Source organism: Astatotilapia calliptera, chromosome 12, assembly GCF_900246225.1.
Source record: "Astatotilapia calliptera chromosome 12, fAstCal1.2, whole genome shotgun sequence".
NCBI classification, from domain to species: Eukaryota; Metazoa; Chordata; class Actinopteri; order Cichliformes; family Cichlidae; genus Astatotilapia; species Astatotilapia calliptera.
Genome location: NC_039313.1, coordinates 17149711 through 17177677, shown reverse-complemented (window position 1 = coordinate 17177677; position 27967 = coordinate 17149711). Strand labels below are relative to the sequence as shown.

Below are 27967 nucleotides of genomic sequence, written 5' to 3'. Positions count from 1 at the left end.
TATGAGATGTCGGAAGTTTTTTATTTGGTCTTTGTACTGATGGAACCCAGTGGTGAACGTGTTTTCCACTGGAGTATAAAAAATATGAGCCAAAGTTTAAATGTTCCAGTTTAGGTATTTTTTAGAAATTCTATATGTGTCATTTAAATTATTAGTTATTTCATTCTAATTCTGCGCTTTTCGGCTGTAGTTGTTTTGGACACCATAACAATGACCAACAGTAATTTCATTATTATTTGTGCTGTTGGCAGTAATACCAGTTTAAAGATCGTCTAAAATGTTTTCGTACAACGAGCAAATCATTGAGGGGCAGCGGAGCGCTTTACTGCCAAATAAAGACAAGCGAAGAAGAAACAGGCGTTACACCGGAAGCACTAGTTGGAGCAGCCATGAAGATGACAGATGAAAACATTCCTGGAAACTCCGAAATAACAATGGATGATGTTAAAAACCTCATCAAGAAGAAAGATGAAATTGAAGAGCAGATAAAGGCGTATTACGATGTCCTACAAGACGTAAGTCGGCGACCATATTATTAGCAAAACGTAGCACAAAGCTAAGTCACAGTAAGGTTTTTTTAATCGCCTTTGTTTACTTTTATTTACAGCAGGGGGTCGGAGTTGAAGACTCTTTGGTGGATGCGGAGGGTTACCCACGAGCAGATGTTAATCTGTACCAGATTAGGACGGCTAGGCACAACATTTCATGTGAGCAGCAGTTTGTTTTGCTTTCAGTGGTTTCCCTGACAGCTGGAGACACGCATGTCGTGTTTGACTGTGTGGCAGACAGTGTTGGTCAAGTTACTTGAAAAAAGTAATCAGTAACTAATTACTGATTACTTCCCCAAAAAGTAATCCCGTTACTTTACTGATTACTTATTTTCAAAAGTAATTAATTACTTAGTTACTTTTTAAAAACACGATTTACAACCTGAATAGGTGATAAAGCGATAGATCTTTCAGCCCAATTCTACTTTTTCTGCATAATCCATCATACAAAATGTAATCAAATGGAAAAGTCTCTTTTTAAAACTTGTTTTATTAGTTTTAATCTTTTAACTTTATGCATCAAGCAAAAATTAAATTATATGCAACATTCTCTGACTGGAAGAAATTTGTTTAATATTTAAACCTATTTTCTGCACATTCCAGCACATAATTTTTTTTTTTTTTGTGTGTGTGTTTACACTCACTCTTTCAAATAGATGCAAGTAAAACACAGCAGAAAATAAATAAAATCAAAGACTAGCGCTCCTTTTGCTCTATTTTCACCTGTAAAGCAGGAGTCGGGTAGGCGGAGGTTTACCCTGGTGCAGGTGTGCTGCGGCGGTCAGTGGAAGAATCCGCGAGTTTCTCTGTGAGTTTCCCATTACGTCGTTGCGCACTCGGTGCTTGCTTGGAGGTTTAGGGGTTTTTTTCGCTGTAAAAAGAAGTTTTCTTCCCACGCACAACAGACGCTAATGTTTTTGTCACTTTTTATGGAATCAAACTCAAAGTAAGGTCAGTACTCGATATATTATCCACTGTTGATCTGCACACAGCTGTTGTCACAAACGTCGCACTTGCTTACGTCACTGTCATGAGACATTCTTGCAAAAAACCCACGGTTTTAGTAACGCAGTAACGCAGTAACGCAGCGTTCCTACGGGAAAGTAACGGTAATCTAATTACCATTTTTGCAATAGTAATCCCTTTACTCGTTACTTGAAAAAAGTAATCGGATTACAGTAACGTGTTACAAGTAACGCGCTACTGCCCATCTCTGGTGGCAGATAATGTCTCTATGTTGTGTGGCAGAAAAACTGATGTATGCTATCAAAGCACAAACTGATATCTCATAATTTACGCACACACCACGTGTGCGGTGCGTTTTTAAAAGTTAAAGTAGTATTTCAGATAACTTATCTACGTTCCCAAGGCATGATGAAACAAAACTACATGTTAATGGTCACTAAAATATTTTAAAGATGACACCAACAGATAATTCTATTTGGTTTTAAATACATGTAGTAAGCATTTTAAATGCCATTTATTTTTCTAAGATGTAATACACTTGCCAGAGTGTACACCAGACTGCACCCACCTTTGCCTTCAGAGCTGCATTAATGCTTCAATGCATAGATTCAACAAGGTGCTAAAAATGGGATGAACATGTTCAGCAACAATACTCTGGTAGGGTGGGAAGTTTAAATGATGCTCACTCAGTACTAAGGACCCAGAGTGGACCAAGAAAATATCCCCAACACCATTACACCACCATAATCTACTTAAACTGCTGATGCAGTGGATTCGTGCTTTTGTTGCAGCAGAAATGAAAAACTCATCAGACCAGGAAACATTTTTCCAATCTTCTGTTGTTTGATTTTGATGAGCCCCTCCCGATTGTAGCTGTAGTTTCTTGTTCTTAGTTGACAGGTGTAGCGCCTTGTGTGGTCTTCTGTTGCTGTAGCTCATATGTTTCAATGTTCCAGATGTTGTGAGTTCAGAGATACTCCAGCATAGCTTAAACGAGTGGTTATTTGAGTTACTGTTGCCTTCCTATTAGCTCGAAGCCATTCTCATCTGACCTCTGACATCAGCAAAGTATTTTCACCCGGAGAACTGCCACTTACTGGACATTTTCTGTTTTTCTGACCAGTCTCTGTAAACCCTAGAGATGGTTGGTTGAGAAAATCTCAGCAGATTCTAAAAGACTCAGACCAGCCTCCCTGCTACATTTAGTGTAGCTGCTGCCATGTTATTGGCTGATTAGGTATTTGCATTGACAAGCAGTTGAACAGATGTCTTCAACAAAGTGGCTATTGGGTGTATATTATATATTTTTGTTTACTTAATATGTTATTTAATGTTTTAATGTATACTTATTATTTATTATATTTCTTTGATTTCAGATTGGTTTTAACCCTATTAAGATATTTATTCTATACTCAGGTTTACAGAACGATCACAAGACCATCATGGCGGAGATAGAAGAAGCCCTACACAAGTTGCATGCTCGAGAGAAAGCCAAGCGGGAACAGGATGAGGCAGAAGCCCAGGAGGAGGCAATGGAACATCAGGTTACGCTGCCTCCACCTTTTGCACAGCTTGATGCTGTGACAGAGGGATCACCTGCCTGTGGAGCTGTGAGTGATGTGAACTTTTGTAGCTAGCAGCTGTTTTCAGTTTGTACTGCAAAACATTGTTGGGGGGGTTCTCCTATAATTTTAGTGATTGTTTCTTTTAAAAGGGGCTCCGAGTCGGTGATCAGCTGATCGAGTTTGGTTCTGTGAACTCAGGGAACTTTCAGAACCTCCAGAATATTGCTTCTGTGGTGCAACACAGTGAAGGGGTAAGAACCACAGCAAACTCAATGGGCAATTAATCAAACTTCATTTCTTAATATTCCATTACAGTTTATTTTTGTTGATGCATGAAGCTTGTGATGCATAAGAAGTCATACTTTGCATATAATTTCATTTGTATTTAACTTTGTCATAATGAGAGAATGCAATGTTTTGATTTTTTGTTTTTGTTTCTTAAAAGCATCTCCCTTGTTGTTATTTGAGTCTGCAAACTGTAATTTGACATTCCTCTGCAGAAACCATTGCACGTCTCGGTGATCCGGGCTGGCCAGAAAGTTCAGATGAGCCTGACTCCACAGCGGTGGTCAGGCAGAGGTTTGCTGGGGTGAGTGCACGACTGTGGTAAAATGACATGTTTGATATAGACTCAAGCTCTCCCCCAGCTCAGGGGATGCATCCTTTAAAGGCTGACCGTGTTGCAGCACTGTAGCAAAGTCTCTCCCATTTCTATGCTGCCAACGAAGTTTGTGTCCTATCACATCATCTGGGAAAACGCCATTCTAAATTTTTACTGGATATAAAATCCAACACCTGCTCGGGGCTGTGAGAAGTTTTCAAATTTAAAAATGAATGAATGAATGAATAATTAATTTTCTTGCATCATCTGAAATACTGTGGTTTATTCTCTCACCCTCATATCCCTCAAAAATATACTACTCTACCTCTGCTGCTGTCACAGTTGCAGCTCAGTGTGGGCTTTGTGTCCTATGTAGTGCACACCTTCAGAGGATGCAGCTCCTGAGTTGTACGAGTTTGGAGATTAATAGATATTTGGAAACAAAAACAAGTGATGCCCTCAATGCCAAGAAAATGCTGAAAAATTGTTTCTTGGCATATTATTTCTACAATTTGCCATGTAGTGACACTAGTAAAACACTTTTTAGTACACATACTTAAAATTCATCATATCATGTCCATAAGAAGTAAAAAGTTATTCTTGATTTTTGTATTTTTCAGATGTAACATCGTTCCAGTTCAGCGATGATCACCCTAACACTTAAAGTTTGAAAACTCTCTCTGGCTTTTTCACTACTTTATGGGAACTTGGAACAATATCCCTTATTCCAGTTTTCAGAACAGGATGTATGAAAATAAAGCACCTCTGTTCAAGAAGTCATGCTGAGTTTACTGAGTGTGGAGCTGAACCTTGATTAGATTTCTGTGTGTTTAAAAAGCAGCTTTATGGTGTTCAGTGTTTGATTTCCTGTTGGGAGCACAGCTGGACACTTATTTATCTGAAGTGATGATGAGCTGACTGTGAGCACATGCGTGATTTGCAGTCCTCTGTTAATAAAGGCTTATTTTGAACTCTGTGGAGAAAAAACACCCAAACCTTTCTGAGATCACGATGGAGACAGCACTATTACGATTATTGTAAAAATGAAACAAAAACATACGTTTATTATGGTGTCTTTTTAATGTAAAAATAATGAAATCATAACAAAACGGTGTCTGTTTTAATTTTGGGTGAGTGATTTTTACCCAAGACGAAGAAAACGAGACTTATTTTCAGTCATGTCTGAATTATGTTTTTACAAACATGAGTACCAGCCTCGGTGAACATGAAGACAATCGGTGTTACTCCACATGTCCATAAGGCTATACTGCCTCACAAGTATATTTAAATTCACTGTATTAGTATAAGAAAACAAACACAAAAAAATCCCCCATCACATTGGTTGTTTCAGTTTCTTCTTTTTGGGCTTGACTATCTGTGGTAGCTGGATTTTGAAGGCAGTCCTAAAAAGAAAAAAACAATACATGATTTAAATGGAAGTTGAAGTTCAGACTTTAAGCTTTAAGGTGTTTAAATAAAATTTTGCACTGTTTAATTATTATAGACTTCTTTATACACAGCCCTTCACTTTCAGGTGCCTAAAATGAACTGATCAAACTAACAACATCACATAAGGTTAGTTTCAATAGTTGGATAAAGGTCCTTTGCAGTCAGTGGATCAAATGCTCCTTTTGCTCTTGTTAGATGCTCTGCTAGGCCTTCACCCAGGCTTGTTTGTGGGTCTCTGGTTTTAGTAGCTAAAAGCATATTGTATCGAGTTGAGGTGATTCAGCCATTTAAGAATATCCTATTTGGTTGCTTTTGCAGTATGCTTTGGGTCATTATCCATTTGCGTTGTGAAACTCAGCATTTGGCTGAGCAGAGAGTATAGACCTGCACACTTCACAGTTCATCCTGCTACGGTTATCAGCATTCACAGCATCAACACTATTGGCTTGCCTCCACTGGGAGCCATACATGTCCATGCCATAACACTGCCTCCAATATTTTTAACAGATAAATGGTATGCTCCAGATCATGATCTGTTTCACTCCTCCTCCATACTTTTCACTTCCCATAATTCTTGGACAAGTTAACCGTGGTTTCATCTATCCAAAGAAAGTTCTCCTTAATTTGTCAAGAAATAACAGGGAAACAGGCATCACCTTGTCATAATGGTGGACTGTATATAAACAGGGCTGTATTTGCTGAACAGTTAATGTAATATTTTTTGGACCCCTTGAATTAAAACAGTCTGCACTTCAGACCTGATACAAATCCACTGTGCTGTTGTACAGAGGCAAAAAATATTTTTGAAAAAGCCAATGTTCAAAGACATATGGAATAGGGTTGCCACGATTAGTCGACTATCAAAATCGTCGACGACCAATTTAATAGTCGACGCGTCGTTTGAAGCTTTGTAAGATCCCAAAAGACGCAGGAATAAGTAGAAGGGTTCAAGAGTGTAATAACGGACTGAAACAGAAGATGGCAGCGCTGCATGAAGAAGGATGCCAGCTGCCGTTAAACCTCGAAGAAGAAGAAGCTGTGTCCCAGAATTCATAGCGCGGCCCTGCTCAGTTTCCAACAATGGCGGCAGCTAGTTAGTTTTAATGTTACTCTTATTATTCTTTCTGGGGCACAAAATAAACGTTTAACATTTTTCAGGCGAGGATGTAGCTGTGTAAACCTCAAATATCTGCTCAGTTTATGAAGACACCACATATTGTCAAAAGCGCTCCGACGTTTTCGGAGACGTCTGTTACCCACCAGCTCGATAGCGAGCCGGGGTTCAAGGCTCACTAGAGCAATCGTTTTCAAACCCCCCGCTGTCTTTCGCTACTAAGGCTAAACATGATATACAAGTCAATTAGATCACTTACAAATGTTATTATTTGGCCTTTTTCAGTATTTTATTTGTTCCTGAGTAAATCGGTTTGGCTGAGATTAAAGTTATAGTTTTTACACAGCTGAATAAACGTCAAGCAGACAACTGATTATCAGAAGAGCGAGATGCTGGAGAATATACTAAGGTGTCCTGTTATATTTTAGATAGCAAGGAGCAGACGGCTGCGTTTAATAAACTCCAATGATAGCTAATGATAGTTAAATAAGAGCAGATGCTGCTGGTGCAATAAGCTGTACTTTGTACGTCCAATGGACGCGTGATCTGATTAGTCGACTAATCGCAAAAATAATCGGTGACTAGTCAACTATCAAAATAATCGCTTGTGGCAGCCCTAATATGGAAATAAGTGTACAGAATGTACACATGTAGATGTATTAGCACTACTCCACAAACACTGACACTTACTCGCATGTCGTACAAATGGGGCTGAAGTTGCAGAATACTAAAAACAAAAGAAACAGACTGATTAAAAAAAACATACTGCAGCTCTTTCCAGTAATAAAGACTTAAGCAATTCAAACTCACTGGACAGACAAACTGAGCACACATAACCGATTTCAATGAGGTTACGGTGGCAGAAACACGCAGCTCGATAGTCCACGTGTGCAGGCGGCGGCAGCACCAGCTGTGACCGCTGCTCAGAGTCAGGCAGGAACACCCACTGCTCAGAAGACAACAAAAACAGCTGTCGTTAGATGCAAATGAAACCAACCCCATTCTTCTTAATGCGTGTGAAACTGTACTGCACTCTCACCAACAGATACTGTGCAAGGGCGACTTTCTGTGGTATCTTCATGTACAATCCTCCAGTTATATCACAAGCCTGAAATGAGTATATAACGGTTACGATAGCATGGTAGAGGGCACACATCACATCACATGATAATCACCACACTACCTCGCACTAAAGATGTTAATACACTGAAAAATATTTGTGTTAAGACAAAGTACTTTTCTTAAATACTTGGAAAACTGCAAAGTGGTGATTGTCCTTACAGAGCTATAAGAATTTACCTGCTGAAGGAGACCAGAGTCTGAATCCAACACACAGGCATCTATCAGGATGTTCTGTTTAAAACACAAAAACGTTTTTAAATTTAGCGTTTCATTTTTACCTTTCTATTTCTACCTAAATAAAGATTACGCTGACTCACTGAACCATTTTATATTACAAACTGGTATTACAGGACAAGTACAACCTGGGCTTAGTTTAACTTCAGTTGATATCATAAATAGTATAATAGGTGAAGAAGGCTCCCAGGTTTGAAAAGTCAAGTGCCTTAAACCTGGATTCTTTCTAATGGCCACCAGGTGGCGACTGCTCTGGCTGCAAAAACACTTCCATTCTTATAGAAGTCAATGGGAAAACGGCTCCTCAAGCTTTACCTCTGTAAAGACGGTCTTGTTGAATTTATGGACTCAGCTGGTTAGTTTGGGTCATAATGAATAAAACATTTAACTCTATTTTGTAAATTTTGGCTTCTATGTGTAATAAAGAAGGATTAGTGGTTGATATTTCTTAAAAACAGCATGAAAATGACTTGGATGTTAAGTGATAGCAGATGTTTTTATATATAGTGTCAACAGCTTTACTTATTTCTGGGAGTTTTAAACTATTTTATTTCAACACAGCATTTCATTATAAGCATCTTTAGGTCCAACTTTTCATCTACAGCAGTTGCTGTAGTAAGTAAAGGGTAATTAAGTGTTAATACAGGACAATGATCTATTAATATTCTACCTGCTTCTGAGCAGCAAAAATCACATTCATGAAGTTCATGTACTGGAGAGCGCAGTCCTCAGCTGCTTTTACCACCTATACAGTGCAAAGCGTCAAAGAGGGGTCAAAGTCAGGTGGGGAAAAAAACTAAACAAAAGCATTCATAATATTTGAACATTTGGGCATTACCAGTATTCTTGATTTAATCTCTTGTCCAACTAAAAAAAGAGAGAGAAAATATATATATACACATTAAAGCAGGGTAAATGGAAAACTTCATTCAATAACTGGCATTAAGCATGTATAAAGATTAAATCACCTTCCAGCTCTTTCGTGAGCCGGTGAATATCTATATATTAAAGGATTAAGGTGAAAAAGTAAATAATATTGGTGGAAAATAAATAATCTATAGATATTTAACTTTAGAGCAAAACATCACATACGTTCTGCAACACAAACAAATTCTCTGGGCGACGATGGCATATAAATTAAAATTGCAAAAAAGAAAGATTAAATAAGTGATAGCATTCTATTTCTCTTCAAAATAGACACTAAATGTCCTCTAAAGTCAAGATTAACAATATTTTTCCTGCACTACCTACATATATGTAGGCCCATTTGACATTAATTACAGTAATTTTGTAAAAAAGCTATAAATATAAATATCTGCTTACAGTTTCCAGCACCTGTCTTACACTTCCTGGCTGATTCTGTGGAGTCGTGCACTGAATGCACTGTTTATTATTGCACAGTATGTCATAAATGATAAAACAGTCTGCACGAAAAGGATACAGCAGAGAGCTTTGGCGAGGGATCCGGCCAACAAAGTATCTGTTGAATTTCCCGTCACTTCAACTGAAATCATGTGAGATACACTGAATTTTAGGGAGCATTGTACAACATCTTTAAATACCTAAGAGTTTATCCTCGTAAATACACGCTTACTTTTTGACATTATGTTCCTGATCTCTTCGACAATAAGGTTATTGGCAGCAGACAGGAGTTCATATTTTCCATCTCCGCTTGAGGATACATCATTGCCACCACCGTCTTCTCCACTCCAGCTCTTACTGGGATACAGGAAGTGACTGAAAAAGTGAGTGGGAGAAAAGCGCGTATGAGCAGCGACAGCAGCAAAACATTAAACAGACAATACTTTATTCCTGGAAACTGAAACTAGTGGAAGAAATACTCAGACCAGCATATTGGATTCCACACCCACCAGCTAAACTGATAATCTGTTTGCAGTGCAAACAGATGAACAGTTTTTGTTCATCTGATATTGTATTTCCTTGATTTTAAGACGACTGCTGTTTTTTATGTCCTAATATTTAAGTCCAAGAACTGACAGATAATATACTTTTCCACATGATGGTGATTCTCCTCTTAATATGGTTTACAAGCCTGTGTGTGGACCTCAGAAATTCCTCTGTGCAGTAAAACCCAGTGAAACTATGGTATGAAATTACCTGCCCTGGCAGTGGCTAGCAATGACAGCCAGCTTGTTTGTCCTAGCCATGGCCATGTGAGCGTTGCCCATCACCATGACTGCATCCATACACTTGGACAGGGTGAACTGGGCGGACACAGGGGTACATGGAGCGTTGTTTGGCATCAGAGACATTCAGAAAAACTTTAATGAGTCAGAGTAACCACAGACATCACAGCTAATACCTGTGGATCCCGCTGAGCCTGCTGCCCCCACCATATGGGGTTTACATCCACGACGATCACCAGGAGGTTGATTTCGTCCTCTAGGCAACATTTTTGAAAGAGATTCATCAAAAAGCACCTGAGTGTACAAAACAAATACTGCAAAGACTCATTATGAGCCAGGCTACATACCTGATGCCATCACGGCGGATTATTGTCTTGAAAAAGAGATGGCTTCTATTCTGCTGCTCTATCTTCTCTTAGTGCTCATACTTTATCGTAAACTTCAAACAATCTGCAGACAGCTAGGAGCGTATTAAAGTCCAGATAGTTTAGGAAAAACAATTATATGCAGGGATACGCACATTATTTCTCATCACTTACACCGCTGGCGTCTCCAGGAAACGATTTCTTTCTTCTTCTGTGGTTTTTCATAGCAGACTACAGACGCCCGGCACACTGCTGCCACCTAGCGCCCATTTGCTGTAGCGTAAATTCTTAGGTCTATACATTCTCTACATTCATGGTCATATAAACCAACCCTTTTTTCGTTCTTAAATCTCTCCATCTATCCCTTATCTTCTGCTCATCCAATTTAGAGGCCCCCTTGAACCCTTCCCAGCTGCCATAGGGCGGGAGGCAGGGCGGTCTGTAAAATACATTTATGGATGGAAATTCCATCTATAACTTAATTCTAATATTTCTTTGCAAGCTTCAGATCATCATCCTGTTCATGTGCTAGAAAAAAACAACACATTAAGTTTTTAAATCTTTTACAGAAAATTATATATTATATATATAAAATTCAGCAGTATCACGACAGGGGGTTATCAGTTTAATTGAACTAACTGATTACCTGAGAAGCTGCTGCTGTAGATTTCACAATATAAGCAGTTACAGTCTTGAATCATTTTAAAATTGTGTTATTTATTGCATAACAGATAAGATTAGACGATGCATGTTTTATTTTTCATCATACTTTGAGTTAAATAGTTAATGTTTCAATGATTTTCAAAATCATTACATTCTGCTTTTTTTGCACACTGTCCCATTTTTTCTGGAAAAATTGATCCCCATTAAGGTAGTTTAATAACAAGAAAAAAAATAAATACAATAAAAACACAATGATAATAATAACAACAATTATAAAAATTCACATATAAAGTTATAATGAAACACAATGATTATTTTTGTTTAAAAATAACAGTAATTTAGAAAATATAACTAAAAACAAACTGTGTATTGGTCAGCTGTTTGTATCAGCTTCAAAATAGAGATGTTCCTGAGGAGTCACCATGCCAGACATTTACTGATTGTATGCACGTCTGCAGAACACCATGTTTTCTATATTATTACAAGATCAGAGAGTCAGATGGAAGACGAGCAAAGCTCCTTAAATTGTCCATGAAGCATTAAAGGTTATGTCTTGGGTTTGGCTTTCGGCTTGGCTTTGAGTGAAGCGCGCCTGTATTTCTCAGTCTGGTAGACGTCTGACTCGATGGCTTCGCCGGAGTCATTGAGCGTCACGTACACATCCCCGTTGACCTCAGTGACCTTATGAACCCGCTGTTTGACACCCTTGGAGCGCCAGTAAGTCCTCAGCGGTTTGGCTGTAGGGTCGTCCACAGCTTGGTAAAGCGATTCCCCCTCTGCGAGGGTGATCTTGTACTTGTGCCAAGGACACACGATGCACAGCCGTCCATTGAACTCCTAAAGGTAACACAGATCAAAAGATTTTTTAGATATTACAGAAAAGGTTGAGTGTCAGACTTATGCACAGCTGTTTACAGTAAACGAGTCAAAAGGTGACTGATTTTCTTAATATACACCAGTAATCAGAATAAACAGCAGAAAACTCACCTCAATGTCTCCATACTGTAAAGCACCACCTGAATCTGTCCGTGAAAAAAAACGTGGCATTATGGACATCAACGACGAGCCGTAGAAGAACATATACTCTGCAATGTACTATGGATTATCTCAGCAGAAGCAGTACTTACGGTAGCAGTGCACGTCCATTGCATAAAGCTGCCCCTGGTGATGCACGACCAGCACATCTCTGCATCCGTTCACCAGCTTTGTCACACGGCCAGCTTTGACAATGTCCTCCTTCTTTCCAATGAAGTGGGAGGTAGACAAGTTTGAGGAGGAGGAAGAGGCAGAAGAAGTCTGAGACATCTCCTCCTCAGAGGACATGTTGATCTCTTCTTATAGCTGATATTCTGAATAAAATGAAAAAGATTACGCTTATGAAAAGAACAAAAAGATCACTTTAATTTCTTATTTTATGTGGATTGCTTATTACACTCCAGTTACAAAACACACAAACAAACAGTGTTTGTCTGTCTCTTTTTATAACTACACATAGAACCCCTCGGATGTCTTCATACAAGTAAAGTCACTTAATTGTCTACCTACTACTTTCTTCAGAGTAGTATGAATTATCCAAAGGAAAAGCTGTAAAACCTATGAAAATACAGTTAAAAGTCCTCTGGCCACCGGGCCTCAGGGCCCCACCCCCGGAAGGGGCACAGCTGAGCCACAGGCACCAGGCCCCGCCAATCGGCCACCAGGAGTGAGCCGGTACATACATGAGCGCCCAGCCCCAGACACCAAGAACCACCAATACACCAACGTCTGAGGGCATCAGCCACTGGCAGGGAGTGTGGTGAGGGGAGATAAGTCTCCATACCTCGGAGAGCCTGAGATGTTCCCAGAGAGGTGGAGTCTAAGACCCAAGCTGACATATAGACACAGACGAACAGGCGCATGCAGACACAACCATGCATTCCCACCCCCATATACACAAACAAATACTCAGCACTCACCTGACGTGGAGACAGACACAAATAGACACTGTACACACATTCACACTCTCCAAACATACTCTATATCCCAGGTCTGGGTACCCCTGCCCCAGAGGGGCAAACCATACACAGACCCAGGAGATGTAACCCTTCTCTCAGGGGTGGAGGAAAGCAGACCGCCTCCTTATCTGCAGTAGCAGGGAGGCCCCGCATTCCAGACCCCAATCCGACGGCCAGCACCTCCTCCCAAATCAAAATAATAAGTGTAAATCTGGTTTCATGTTGCCCACAGACAATTTCAATATAACTGCCATGAAGAGTTTTTGGTTATTCTGGTATATTTGAGATATAGACTGATGTCATTGCTGAAGTCACTTGGATGAACACTGTAAACAACCTAATGTTCTTTTTGTACAGTTATAGTTAGACATGATGATAATAATAATAATAATAATAATAATAATAATAATAAGAATAATAATAATAAGAAGAAGAAGAAGAAGAAGAAGAAGAAGAAGAAGAAACTGTTTTCCTTTCCAAAGTTCATATACTAACTTAAAAACAAACAAACATTGTAAATCCTTTCGTAAGCGATAATCTGTCACTTTGACTGGCTTTGTACAGATTATGTAAAAAGTCTGAATTTTGTCCAGGGATACTCTCCTGTCACCTGTTTTCATCTATCAAACCTGACGGAGGAAACCAGCGTTGTGTGACTAAAACACACAGAAATATGCTAGCTAATAAGGTTCACATTTACACATATGAAACACATAACGAGTAACGCGTTCTATTCTATTCTATTCAGCTCTATTTCTCTACGCCAACTCCATAAAGCGTTTAATTACCTTTTCTGTAATTTCACCGTGAAGTCAATGAGCGGCTGTCATGCTCGGTCTCTTTCGTTGCTGCTGAAGAGCGCTTCGATCACGTGTCAGCACGTTATCTTTCTAAAACAGGCCTCCTGAGAAAACTGGACATGTGTGAAATTACAAAACGTAAACTAAACGTCGAAGTTTCAAGAAATCTACGAGTGTTTGAGGTTTGAACAGGAAGCGCCAATGTTGTGTGTTACATCGAAATACGTCCCCGGTGAAACTATACAGAATGCAACAAAAGCAAAAAGAAAAAAAACTTTCAGAGAACATTTCACTTCGTGGCAAATCTGTCCGAAGTAGTTCACTGTTGCGTAATTAGTGTGTATATTTGCGTGGTGAGATATTTTCTTTATTCATGCGAGGTAGACAAAACAAAATAGGGGAATAACAGAAAATTAAAAAAAATGTGGAAAATGATACAGCAGTGCAGTCTGCACACACTGAAATAGCACAACAAGTGCATATTGAATTGAGAAAAAAAAAAGCTTCACACAAAAAGGAGCAATAATTATGTTAATAAGGACAAATACAATAAAAAGCAAGTACCAAGATGAAGAAGTCTATTATCACCCATTTGTGTATGTCTTGAGCATTTCTTTATATTTTGATTCCAAGGAGCCAGACTTTATTGTGATTTTTAAGTGCTCTTAGGCAGTCATTCGGCCGGTCTTCAGGAGATTCTTTTTTCTTTTCTTTTTTTTTAAGGAAATTTGCTCCTTTTTTACTCATTTCCAGTCCAGTCTTTGCACTGGACCGTTTTCAGAGGAATTTCATTTTGTTTGTTAATCTACTTAACACTGACTTATAAATCACTCATAAATGCATCTAACGAAAGTGTTTTCTCTACACAGACAACTTAACAATGAACCTATGTTAAACTGTATGTTTAGGCACTTTGTTACTAGCAGCTTGTTGGAAAGCATATAAACTTTCCCATTTCTTTAGTTTAATCTACAAAATAAATAAATAAAAATAAATGCCAAAGGTAAGATACCAGCAAGGTGATTCCCAAAGAGCTTTTTTCTTTTTTTTTTTTACATATTCTTTGCTAAATATAACGAAATGAGGATTGCATCACGGGTTTTGCACTGACCTGTATATTTAATTTATAGACAGTGCAACTTTAAACCACTATCTTTCTACTTGCAATTATCTCTAAAAGCAACCATGAAGACGCTTACAATCGTATTGGAGTGTATCAGAGTGTAAACATTTTGTCTGCCTATACGGGTGTCAAACTCATTTAAGTTAATGGGCCACATATATCCCATTTTGATCTAAACTGGACTATGCTAGAAAAACTATAATGTATAAACTAGCAAAGAATAATAACCTTGAGAGAACCATGCAAAATAAATCCAATTTTAATACATGTAAGTCTTTACATTCATTACATTCATTACATTAAATGCATTGATGACACATGACAGATCATATTGGATGAAGAAATAAGGATATTTCAGGATAAAAACTTGTATCCTGACTCACTGTAAGTGCAACAGGATTTTATGCATTTATGCTTTAAAATGTTTACTTTCCATTCATTTTTACTTCTCTGTAGCAACACTGGCCTGCATTAGCCGCACATTTTTATTACTTATAGACCTCATTGTAATCTGACCAATGAGCATATAATAAATAATTTATACAGTCATTGTCCTCGAACAGCTATCCAGTGGGCTGAATTGGACGCTCTGATCCCTGGACTGCATCCCCCGGAACTGTGCGGCAGATATATTTGTGTCATTGTCTTTGAGGATATATGTATACAAGATTTATCTAGACTGAGTAAAACAAGCCCCCCCCCCCCCCCCCCCCCCAAAAAAGAAAACAACAACAAAAAAACAAAAAAACAAAACAGTTTGAAAACTCTATATTATATAAACGCAGAAAATATACTGTAGCTCGTAGTACTGCCATCTCTCAGTATGCTGTAATGCCTGTAAGAAGGCTTTCTGTCTTAGTGGGTTTGTTGGTGGGCATTAAGCCGTCCTAAGGATTATCATCCCTCTGTCATGCTGAACCGACCGGCTGTCCTTCGGAAATATGTTAACATTAACATTTCCTCTTTTCCGTGAGGACGAGCAGCGGGAAAACAAAGCGCTCTTCTTCCTCAACCGTTTCCGTCGTCATGGAGACCCTCTCTGTGTACGGAAATAGTGGTCCTGCTGAAGCTAGCAACTTTGTGAAAAATCAAATTATCTATTCAGTTGGCTCTGCGTTTGCGGCTATCTGTTGCTCTTTGCGTGGTCTGGACTTGATCTGGTAAGCTTTGTAGTGATTTTCGCATTTTAGAAAAAGAAAACTTATTTGTGTCAAAATTAGCATAATCACTTCTTAAACTAAACCAAGCACAAGCATGTAAGTGGGATCCATTCAGGGGCGAATCCAGGATTTTTAAACCGTGGTGGCACAGGCAGTAACAACCAGACAGGGGAGTCCAGGAAAATTGTAAAAGATGATATCTACCAGCTATAACTAGAATCATAATTACATAATTAATATGTAATGTCAATGTCTGTTTTGTTATGTAGAGAACCATGGGATTTAAAAATTTCCAAGTTTGTTTCTGAATCTATACACAGTTGTAATTGACTTCAGGTCAGCAGGCAGGTTGTTCCACAGAATTGAAAGTTTCCTCAACAGATTTAGATTCAGTTCTGGATAATAGACCCGAACCACTGAGAGCTTGACTAATAAAAATATTTTAAAGGCAATTCTGTGTTAAACTGTCCTTACATATGTAATACGTAAGGACAGTTTAGAGAGTCCTTACGTATGTTATACGTAAGGACTCTCGCTTCTGCATTCTGAATTAGTTGAAGTCATCCGACTGGGATAATCCTTCAAATAGAACATTACCATAGAATAACCTGGTTTATATTAATGCATGACACATTTTTCTCAGATTCAGTTTCAAATAAAATATATTAAAAATTAGAAAATGTTTAAATTACACAAAATTTTAATAGGTAGAAAGCTGTTTAGTGACATTATTAATATGATTGCCAAAAGTAAGATTACTGTCCAAAATGATTCCAAGGTTCCTGACTTGCTCGCAGTGTTTCAGAGGACAGATGATGAATATGAACAAATCTTCTGTCTCTGATTTGTTTAAGTAATTTCTATTTAGTGTAATGTATAATGGTATACCGATTTATTTTTAGGTTGAAATTTTTATTATAATAATAACCTATGACTGCAAAATAAATACTAGCTGAAGCTGAAGCAGTACAAAGAGCAATAAGTGCCTCCAATACAGTGGTAATAGAAAGCAACATAGCATAAGTGCTTCAGTCTAGAACTTGAGTAGCTCTACTTACTTTCCAGCACTGGTCCCATCCATGCTGTCATGACCAGCTGTGACCCAAAACAGACACTGCGTGCAGGCTTCACGTTCATTCATTTTGTTGATAAAGACTGAGGTGTTTGATATTTGAACTTAACTGGATTCTTACTTGAATCCAGGCAAACAGGCAGGCAGTTTAGTATTTCGGTGAGTAAGTCCACAGTTTCTTTTTGCAGGAACAGACCAGCTCAGAATATCAGGTAACTACTATCCACAGGGAGAGAGCTCTTCAGCTGACAAACGGATCTACTTAGAGAAACAGGCGACTTTAGCGCAGGCAACGTACTCAGAAAACATCAAAAAGCCTTATTACCACAACCATAGATAACAATCTGGCAGAGAACAGTAGCTCGAGTTTGTTCTTAAGTGCTGATAAGTAATGATTAGATTAGAAATTAGTGCACTGGCTGAAGAGCAGAAAACCAGGTGGCTCTGCTAGGGAGTGGTACATGCCCACCTCAACCTGTGGGAAAAAGAAAGTCACGGCAAAAGAGAAAGAGAGTAAAACGGGGGGAAAACCCTTAACAGCTGTAAAACAATGACACGTGATCAGTCCAGAAGCACTGGATGTTTTCACAGTGACAGTACAGATGACAGTGACACACAGATACACAGTGACAGATCTGCCCAATGGCAGATCAGTCACATTTCAGGTGATAGGAATTGGGATTTCCTCAGCATTTACTTTATGCTCTGCAGACATGAATATACATAAAACCCCATTCAGTAAGTTATATAGCACAATTTGAAGTTTTGCAGTTACTAAGGCAGGGCATGAAATCCCAGTATGGACTCATCAAAGTGACTGTGGCTTATGTATGAAGGAGAAGAGGCTGTCTCTCATGCCTTACTGCAGAGCTGTTGCAGCAACTGGTCAGTCCTGTGTAGAAGCCAGCAGCTGTTTACATGTGTTTGCTATATTTATCGTATTTGCTACTGTACAGAAATGTGTGACGACTGCAGCACACTCCCCTTTCTCCTTGCTGGCCTAGTGTCAGATTTCGACCTGCTACCAGTATCCTCTGCTTTGCTTACCAACAACAGAGCAGTGTGGTAGTAATGACACAATGACCGGCTATTGGCTGTAAGACGAAAATACTGAGGGATGTCTCTGCCACTTCCAGGGCAGGTGGAGCGAAGTAAAGGAAAAAGGGAAAGAAGAGGAAGAGAAGGAAATGACACTTTGTCTGTATGAGTGTCTGAGAGCGGTCGGGCTACAGCATCACTATGCCAGGTAAGAGCAACCACAAGCCATTCAAATTGGCACTATTCTGCTATAAAACAATTTGCCTCCCCCTTTCCTGTGCTTCAGGTTTACCTCAGTGGGTGTTTGTCGTACAGCCCACATCTCAGTGCTCACCATGGAGGACTACCCCCTGCTGGGGATACACACAATGGAGGACAGGACTCGGTTATTTCAACTTGTCCAATTTGTCAAAACTCTTGATCTGGAGGGCCTTGGATATGATGATGATGATGATTATCACTATAGTGGTGGTGGACGCGTTGAAGGCAGCACTATAGTGGATAGCAGCTTTTATCATGATAGTGACAGCATTTTTGATGATGAAGATGGTAATGGAGCTGCTGTCAATAATATAATTGCCAGCACTTTTGCCAGACCATCACATGTTCGCAGGCGACTTGATTTCAGTAATGAGACCAGTGATCATCATCAGCGGTTGTCTCATCCTGTTGTTCACGTTAACATGAGGTATGCCAGATATGAGGAGTCCATTAGGAAAAAAGGATCTGCTACCTCTGTGCAACATCAATATAGGCCAAAACCCAAGCCTGCAAATGTGACATCAAACACATTTAATCACAAACCTTTGGGTCACAAAGACAGAAAAAGAACCACAAGGAAGAAAACTCTTTATACAGAAATGGACACTGATGGATGCATGTGTAAGCCAACACCTGTTTATGAAGCAAAGAGAACAGCTGGATATAACTATGGACTACCAATGAGTACTCCTCCTGCTCAGTGCAAACAGTGAGTGTGGTCTATACTGTCCTCTACTTAGACTGAATGTCATTGATGACAGCAGGATACATAAATGACAGTTAGAAAAAAGCAAATGTAAACACACTGATGAGACAACATTTTTGATGACTGTCGTTGTCTTTATGACAGTGTCTCTTTATAATATTGAGTTTTTCTACTGTGATTGAAATTCTAACTCTAATTTGAGAGCCAGGCAAGCAGAAGAGCAGCGGATTAAGGTGTGTGTGAGGAAAAGACCACTGACATGCACCGAGAGCCGACAAAGAGAGGCAGATGTTGTGACAACTCCAGGTGGAGAGTGTGTGATTGTCCATGAAGTCAAGGAAGCCGTGGATCTCTCACAATACATACTGCAGGTGAATGTGCAGAGAGGAGACAGTGTACTCTAACCAATGTCACGGTATTTGAATTACTACTTTAAGGCCTTTTCAAACCTTTCCTGTTGCTTTTTTTTTGTCCACACAGCACAAGTTCTACTTTGACCAAGTTTTTGGGGAGAAAAGCTCCAACGAAGAGGTTTATCACCAAACAGCATATCCTCTGGTGCAGCACATGCTCAAAGGGTAGAGTTGCATTCATGGACATCTTGCTAGAGTTGTACTAACTTGATTGAGTGTGCAGTAAACAGTATATCATTACACCAAAAAAAGCAGTCCCAATGCTTTAGTTAAATGGACTTTGTGCAACTTTAATTTAACAAATTTTAAAGTATAATAAACTAAATAATAAAAATTGTTAAATGAAAGGTTGTTAAATGAAATAAACATGCACAACAGTACATCTCAGTATGGGCAGAAAGTACAAAAATGCCCAATTTAAAAAAGTGAATTAGGTTAAAGGTATTCATTTACACCACATTAAGGACATTGTTTGTATCAGTGTATCCTAATCGTCTATACTTCTTTGTGTGTGTGAGCACAGAGGCAAAGTCACCTGCTTTGCATACGGTCAAACAGGTGCAGGGAAGACTCACACCATGCTGGGTTCACCTGCCATTCCAGGACTATATGCTCTGGCAGTTCAGGACATCTTTGCTCACCTGTCAGCCACACACTCATACCAGCTGGTGTTTGTCAGCTTCTTCGAGATCTACTGTGGTCAGCTGTATGACCTCCTGGACCACAGAAAAAGGTCTGTGTTTAAGTTTTTTGGGGGGGGGGGGGGGGGGTGTGTTAAAAGTGCATGCAGATTTTTGAGCTGGACGCTGCACTGGGGGAATTCATATAATCTCTATCTCACTGGGGTCATTTAGGTCTCAATTTTATGATAACATTATCATAAAATTGAGATGCCTGGATCTAGGATGTCCTCACTTCTTTATTTAGTATTTTGCTCAAAGCCTCAAAGTCTTTCTTCTGTATTTGTATCTCTTAATCTTTCTCTTTCTTTCTTCTGCAGGTTATTTGCTAGGGAGGATGGACAGAAAGTGGTTCACATTTCAGGGCTGCGAGATGTCAGAGTGGACTCAGTCAGCTCTCTGCTGGAGGTTTGCCTGATTTTCTTTACAATAAGTTATATTATTTAAAAAAATCAGTGACATATTAGTGTTTCTGGCTTATGATCCATCACAATTCACTGGTTACTTTAGTGTGTGAACTACAGAAAGAAAAGTGGTTCATTTTAATGTGTGTGGCTGTATTTCAAAAACAATGAGAAATAAAATTTACTGATAGGTCAAGCAGGGCCGCAAGACAAATTCATCTACTTCAACACCAAATAAAGTGTTTGAGGTTTGGAGCATTATGACTCAGGTCAGTAGTAAAGCATAAGTATATGTGAGTGTATCAACAAATTATAGCATTGACCAGATTACTGAAAATAGTATGTAATGCTAATGTGAAGGCCCCAACAATGATCATGACCAATAACATAATAAAATTATTTCTTCATCACTTTGTGCATGCAAATCAACATAGATAATCTCACAGTAATGACTCTGTTAAATGCTTTGAAGTTAATATTGTTCAGTCCATCAGGAATGATAATTTGGTGAAATTGTATGCAGTGTGTATGATGATTATGCTTTGAAAATGGAAAAGGGTCCTTAAAATGCAGAATATGACCTCAACTTTGAATACAATTTGGGTGAAGATCTGTTAGGTCATTATTTTTTGTAAGTTTGACTCAATCTGACCAATACTGTGGGAGGCGAAGCAATTCCTGTGAATTCTGGACAGACAGACAATGGCGTGACCTCATTGCTTCTTGGGAACAGATGAGCTAATGCACAGAAAGATTCCAAGATCTTTTCTCCCTGGAAATAATAAGAAACAGGTCCCCAGCTATAACTGAACTGAGTGTAGCAGTTGTTCTTGCACTTCACTTTTATATTATGGTCTCACAGGTGTACCAGTGTTATCTTAGGTCGGGGTGAGTCACAATATCAATATGATTTGATACGTAAATTTTTATTAAAATATGTAAGCACTCTAAACAGACTCCCCCAGCAGTTTGACTTACCAGAGTCATTTTGATAGTGTTGCTGTCTCATGGACATTTTTTTTTCTGTGATCCCCACCTCTGTCTTTAATAACCTTAAATACGTGAAACATTACCTAACAGTAAGTATGATTTCTGCAATCTCCTCAACCTAGTAAGAGTAGTTTCCATCTCTCCCCTCTTACTCAGGTGATTTCTCAGGGTACAGCCGAGCGGACACAGGGGATGAGTGGCGTGAATCCACTCTCTTCTCGATCCCATGCCTTGCTTCAGATTCAGCTTAGAGATTCAAACCAGCAGATAGCTGGCAGGTGAGTGACAGGTAACGCACTTCATGATGTTACTTTTTTCTTTCTCTGAAACCATACTTGAATTATTGATTATTGATTAGTAGATCAAACAAGACAACAGTGTCGGTGTAAAATGACTGTAAAATGTGTGTGTATGTGTCTGCGTAGAATGTGGTTTGTGGATCTGGCAGGAAGCGAAAGAGCATCCGATGCCAAAGAACCTGACAGGCAGAGCCGCATGGAGGGAGCTGAGATCAACCAGAGTCTGTTGGCTGTAAGCTATACAGATACGTGCTCTCACACTAAGAGGCCCAACATAAAGTCAAGGATGTTCATTGACATTGTTGATTTTTATTTCCCTCAGCTTAAAGAATGTATCCGGTCACTTGATCAGGAACAATCGCATACACCTTTTAGGCAGAGCAAACTGACTCAGGTAGTAAAAGCTGACGGAAATAGTGACACGAGTATGCATCATATGGCTGATTTTCTGGTTTCTCCACTGATCCTCTATGTTTTGATACTGAATTCTTTTTCTAGGTTTTGAAAGATTCATTTGTTGGTGACTCAATGACATGCATGATTGCCAACATTTCACCTGGTCACACAGCAACGGAGCACACACTTAATACACTGAGATATGCAGACCGGTAAGTGTGCACATGTCCAGGTATAATGAGGGGAATTTAATATACTGTATTAGTTTCTTAAAATATTTATTGATATCTTTATTGTGTAAAGCCATGCCGGGTTTCAGTCCTCTGATTTTATATTGTATGAAAGGGAAAATTCTATTAAATTCAGTCTTTACAATCAAGGTTTCTTTAATATTTTCAGGGTAAAAGAGTTGAAAAGACAAGGAGGGCTGAGAGGAAGAAGAAGAAACAGAGGCAAGACAGCAGCCTCACCCAATCAAAACCTGTTCAGCAGCACCACTGGTAGCACTGTTAGCAGTAGAGGGAAAAGTCCTCCAAAGAAGCCAAAGTTAACAAGACAAAGCGATTCTTTCGGTCCCACAACTCCTACCACAAGGTCACCTGTGAGGAGTGCATTTCTCTGCTCCACACCCAAGAACACCAAATGTGGAGAGGAAGCAAATGCGAGACGGAGGGGAGAGATCAGACTTGAACATATTTCTCCAGTTAGAGGTTGGCTGAGAATAGGTGACAAAAGGCATCGGAGAAATGAAGCAGATGAATTAGGAGGGGGGAGAACAGGAAATGACAGTTTAAAAACTATGGAGAGACAGTCTGTTAGTCAGCAAAGCCCCAGGGCAGTGCTGGAGTCGGGACACCAGCAAAGCCCCAGGGCAGTGCTGGTGTCGGGACAACCAAAAGACAAGCGTGTATGGAAGGTGCAAAAGGAGGGAGAAGCTCATGAGAATGATTCATTTTTTACTGAAAGTAAATCTGACTCCTGTTTCAGAGAAGAAGAACATGAGCAACATGCTATGAAAGGTGGAATAAAAAAAGGTGGAGAGAATGGAGATGCAAATAGTAAAGGGGAAGGGATAATACAAAGGGGGTTACCAAAGGCCAATGAAAGGGATAAGGAAAGAGAGAGGCATCTGAGATGGTATCACAAGCAGCTGCAGCAGTTTATGCCCTCTTCTGCTTCTTTATCCAGCCAACTCTCCTCACCCTCTATATATCCATCTCCCTCTTCCTCTACTCAGCCTTCTGTCTCTCACCTCTCCATTTCTTCCCGTGCGAATCATGGTTTGGAACTGGTTTTAGATGGATGCACAACCAGATCTGAAGATAGAGTTAATGGTAACAGAGGACAGGTGTTTTCTCCCAGCGCTGAGATTCTGTTACAAACTGAAACCTCTTCGATCTCTAATAACATTAGTGAAGAGGATGCTAATGGAGACACTGGTGGTGTTGGGGAAAACTCGAGGGCATCTTTGGAAGGAACATGGACAGGATTTGAACAAGAAATGAGTAGAAACGAGAAGAGGAGGTCACTTGAGGCAGCAAGTGAAGAAAGGCAAAGAAGGAAAGAGAGGAGGCCAGCTGGAGTGGAGAGGGGAGAAGGGAGGTGGGTGTGGATGTCAAATGGGACAGCAGGTGCTGTCTGCTTTGACACAAGTGAGACACAATTGTGTCACAGCTCTGATTCACAAGACAGACTGGAAGTGGGTGTGGCAGGACTGAATACCTCAGATGACCCAGCTGATGGAGTGTGGAATGCTGGGAAGGGGGGAGCAGCTCAAAAAGGGTGTTTATTGTCTGCTCACATGAACAATGAGGGCAACAGCCTCATTAGCTACCCCCCTGCAGAGCAGCCCCTCTCCCCGGACTGTGAACATACCAGCACACTCCTGACCCCAGTTATGCTTAGTGCTGCCTCTTTTGAATCAAAGTGTATGAGAGTCATCCCAGAGGCAGTACAATCAAACACACAGAGAGAGAAAGAACTATGGTTTCTTGCTAATCCCGGTAAATTGCCAGCTACATTACCTTCCACTACTTCCATCACACCTACTGAACCCCTTAACAAACCACCAGAAAATCCAGCTCACACTCAGCTACATAACCATTCAGAAGTCAAAAAGTTGGTTTTACCTCAAAATGAGACTCAGGTGGATTCTTTTAGCTCCATCATGGAGCCCCTCAGCATCTCCCAGCTTCAAGTGGATCAACAGGCTGCTACGATCTCTTTCCTGCGAGGGGACAACAAAAACACCTTGCTCAGTCCTCTTAATGACAATAGAGAATACAACAAGTGGGAAGAGATGGAGGAAGTTGTAGAGGATGAGAATACGGGTTTGCAACTGTCTTTCGTGGAACTGCCACAGGCAAAGACGCACTACCCTCCCTTATCTGACACTACGACAGCTACGAATCACACAGAGGGAAAACAAGACATACATCTCAGTAATTGTTACACAGGTATAAGTATAAATTCTGATGGTCGTGTGTGTGTGTGTGTGTGTGTGTGTGTGTGTGTGTGTGTGTGTGTGTGTGTGTGTGTGTGTGTGTGTGTGTGTGTGTGTGTGTGTGTGTGTGTGTGTGTGTTTAAACAGGTCTGTCCACAACCTTGTTTTGTTTTCCTGTGCAGGTATTCCTGAAGATATTTTGGACTCCTCACAGGATCAAGATAGCAATCAGAAGCAAACACCACCAGCTACATTCAACAAACCTCCTGCATCACCACTTAAAAAATCTACATGCACTTCTGTGCAAGGGTTACCCAGTTTACAGGATTTAATGACAAATGATGCACAAGTTCCACCAGAATATGCACATGATAACCACGAAAAACTTCCATTAGCTTCCATTTTAACACCACAATTAGAAAGTGTCTCAGGTTACACACCAGCAAGCCAGTGTCACACAGTATATTCAAAGCATTCCTCCAACTCAACCACTTCACTCCAACCAAACAATCTTGGAGAGTTTAATGATGAAGAAAGCGCCACTAATCACCACGTTAGACCCACGATCCAGCTGTTTAAGCTGGACGACTTAGACCACGCAAAGTAGGTCCAGAATTCTCACAATTTTTGTTAGTGTAATCATCCAAAAAACATTAAAATAACACAAACATATTCTTGTGTATTTGATAATATTAGAATGATGCACAAAAAGGGGTTATTTTAATAAAACATTAATGCATATTTTTTGTACCCATTCTAACTTTAGGTGGTGTATATTCAAGGCCCACTGGGAGCAGCTAAAAGAGATGGAAGCTTTATGTCGTAAAGAGGGGAAGCTTCTGTGCCAGCAGCCTGATATGGTGAGAAATAAAGCAACAAAAGCAACTCTTTACATTTTTTTAATGTACATACTCTTTTTCTGTTAGGCATTTGGAGAATATGTCCAGCAGCTGGAGGAAATCATGGAGAAAAAGGCTTGGTGTGTACACAGCATGAGAGCTCAGCTACAGCCATATCTGAAGCCCATCACCTCAATCCACCCACAGGGAGCAGACGATCACAGATCAACTAGTTGAATTTGAGTTAATAATACTTATGTTTTTGTGCAATGTTTTCAGTGACAACAATAACTGCAGCTTGCTACATATCGTACATATATGGTCATCCTATATGCTTTGTTATGTTTAAGTAAATTGAGCTTGATGAGTTCTTGGACAGCTGTCACTTGATGTGTTTGATGTCAAAATGCATGATGCACTAAGGGTTTTACTGGTGAAACGTACAATCATATGTTTTTCTTTCATGGTGACAGTAATATATATGGAATTCTGATTCTGCCACTAAAGATAGTTCTTTCTATCTATTTTTTCTTAGCCTCTGTCCATGAAAACTGCTGATTTTGTAATTTTTCATTAAAGAAAATCTTTGGTTTTAATCTTAATGCATGTTTTATTCACAGCACCACTATCTGGACAAAGCTAAATCTGTGTCTCTGGGTTGACAACTCATAGAACCACGCATTTGTTTGAGCTTGATCTCAGATTGTAATAGAAATGCTTGCTTAGCAGACTGTTTTCTAGTGTTAAATTTTTTAAGATTTCAAGATTGCTGATATCTGTTATGTTGTGATCTCTGAATTTGAAATCTTCCTCTTTAAATGTCAGTGTTTAACTTTGGGTAATGTGTGCACATTTTTCCACAGAGGGCAACTGAAAATCAATAAAATAAGGACTAAAAAAAGTATACCCAAGCACTTCTTTGTATTAAAATTATAGCACATCCTTCTACATTTTTATCCAAGCTCAATTTGACATTGAGTTTTGTGCTGAGTCTTCTGATAAATAATATGAAAGCAGCATGCATGAGGAGAACAAAAAAGTGGTGGAAGTGACGAGGTGGAAGTGGGATTACATCAGGGATTGACTCTGAGCCCCTTGTTGTTTGCAGTGTGATGGGCAGGCTGGCAAATGATGTCAGGCACGGGTTTCTGTGGACTATGATGTTTGCAGATGACGTTATGAACTGTAGTGAGAGTAGGGAGCAGCTGGAAGAAAGATGAGAGGTGGAGGTACGCTCTGCAGAAAAGAGGAATGAAAATCAGTAAAAGAAAGACATAAAAGATAGGCAGACAGGTTAACAGTGGCGATGCAAGGAGTTGAGGTAGTGAAGATGGATGAGTTTTAATACCTGGGATCAGACATCGAAACCAATAGATGCACAAGAGAGGTGAAGAACAGAGTGCAGGTAGTGTGGAGGGGGCGGAGATGAGTGTCAGAGGTGGTTTGTGACAGAAGGATAGAAGCAAGAGTAAAAGGGAAGGTTGAGAAGTTGGTACCGGTAGTAATAGGATATACAGTTTGGAGATGGTGGCACTGACAAAAAGACAGGGCAGAGAGGAAATTGTTAAGATTTTCATCACCAAGATGGAGAAGATTATAAAGGGACAGCTCAGGTAGAGATGTTTTGGACATGTGCAGAGGAGGTATGGAAGATATTGAATATGGAGCTGCCAGCCAGAAGGAAAAAACAGACCACAGAGAAAATTCATGAACGTAATAAAGGAGGACATGGAGAAGGTAGTGTGACAGGGAAGGATACTAAGGATAGGGTGAGATGGAGGTAGACGATCTGTTTCCACATAGAAATGGTAAAAACAAAAAAACAAACAAACAAACAAACAAACAAAAAACATTAAAATTGAGTCGATGGAACTACCACCTGTTGTAAGTAGTGATGTGCGGATCGATCCTGAAATATCGATTCCTCCGATACCAATAATTTATGTTCTAGAATTGATTCTCATATTAAAATATCGATATTTTAGTACTTTGGGGTAAATTTGTAGTTTTTCATTAACAGGAACACAGTGGAAAGAAAATATATCATTCGGATCGTCTAAATTGGAAGAAACTATTTCCTCTTATGCCTTTCATATATCTTATGCTAAATACGGCTGTATAAATGTGTCGCAGCCCCTGGCCGGTGTTGCCAACTCCTCAGTAAGGAAAATTGCTATTGGCTATGCTAAAAGTCTCTAGAAGTCAAACAACGTCATCGCCTAATTTGCATAATTGGTCATGCTAATATCATTGTAACCCACGGTGTAGGAGAGAAAAAAAGAAGAGACATAAAGTGAGTAAAAAAAACGTCCTAAATGCATTTAGAATTTATTTAGAATTACAACTTAATTTTTTTTTAGCGATTATTGTTTTGTTTGTTTCTATGTCACAATTCCAACCTTATTCCTTTATCTGCGCTTGGACCGGTAAAAGTGACCCGAAATAGGCACTCTAGTGGAGTTACTTTGTGTGTGTGTGTGTGTGTGTGTGTGTGTGTGTGTGTGTGTGTGTGTGTGTGTGTGTGTGTGTGTTTAAGTAGTTTTAAACCTTGTGATCCACAAAACAACATAACAGT

At 39.5% G+C, this 27967-nt stretch overlaps 4 protein-coding genes across 6 annotated transcripts; 2 read left to right on the top strand and 2 right to left on the bottom strand.

The window, feature by feature from the left end:
• Positions 1-318: 318 nt before the first annotated feature.
• Positions 319-4651, top strand: psmd9 (proteasome 26S subunit, non-ATPase 9). Its single transcript, XM_026188123.1, has 6 exons — positions 319-515; positions 608-707; positions 2931-3124; positions 3229-3330; positions 3580-3668; positions 4301-4651. Exons 1-6 carry the CDS (start codon positions 390-392, stop codon positions 4326-4328), a joined length of 639 nt encoding a protein of 212 aa, XP_026043908.1. The 5' UTR covers positions 319-389; the 3' UTR covers positions 4329-4651.
• A 90-nt stretch (positions 4652-4741) lies between these two features.
• On the bottom strand, positions 4742-10365 carry gtf2h3 (general transcription factor IIH, polypeptide 3). Of its 3 annotated transcripts, none has more exons than XM_026188120.1 (14): positions 10286-10365; positions 10094-10206; positions 9923-10002; positions 9718-9824; positions 9194-9336; positions 9041-9103; positions 8568-8597; positions 8438-8466; positions 8270-8344; positions 7543-7596; positions 7283-7351; positions 7054-7189; positions 6934-6970; positions 4742-5083 (listed from the first exon to the last, which is right to left on the bottom strand). In XM_026188120.1, exons 2-14 carry the CDS (start codon positions 10101-10103, stop codon positions 5014-5016), a joined length of 903 nt encoding a protein of 300 aa, XP_026043905.1. In that variant the 5' UTR covers positions 10104-10206; positions 10286-10365; the 3' UTR covers positions 4742-5013. The 3 variants fall into 3 exon arrangements, with proteins under 3 accessions (XP_026043905.1, XP_026043906.1, XP_026043907.1); XM_026188121.1 differs by having other exon boundaries at positions 10094-10196; positions 10286-10364; XM_026188122.1 differs by having other exon boundaries at positions 10094-10196; positions 10267-10348.
• Positions 10366-10810: 445 nt separating this feature from the next.
• On the bottom strand, positions 10811-13808 carry LOC113033699 (Rieske domain-containing protein-like). The gene is made up of 4 exons (XM_026187751.1): positions 13557-13808; positions 11902-12123; positions 11762-11796; positions 10811-11611 (listed from the first exon to the last, which is right to left on the bottom strand). The coding sequence occupies exons 2-4, from the start codon at positions 12095-12097 to the stop codon at positions 11321-11323; spliced, it is 522 nt and encodes a 173-aa protein (XP_026043536.1). The 5' UTR covers positions 12098-12123; positions 13557-13808; the 3' UTR covers positions 10811-11320.
• A 3306-nt stretch (positions 13809-17114) lies between these two features.
• On the top strand, positions 17115-26279 carry LOC113034202 (kinesin-like protein KIF24). Its single transcript, XM_026188591.1, has 16 exons — positions 17115-17197; positions 18060-18169; positions 18248-18931; positions 19131-19299; positions 19409-19506; positions 19865-20074; positions 20342-20429; positions 20617-20694; positions 21572-21693; positions 21841-21946; positions 22037-22108; positions 22213-22322; positions 22510-24566; positions 24736-25156; positions 25320-25413; positions 25480-26279. Exons 2-16 carry the CDS (start codon positions 18111-18113, stop codon positions 25627-25629), a joined length of 4518 nt encoding a protein of 1505 aa, XP_026044376.1. The 5' UTR covers positions 17115-17197; positions 18060-18110; the 3' UTR covers positions 25630-26279.
• Positions 26280-27967: the final 1688 nt, after the last annotated feature.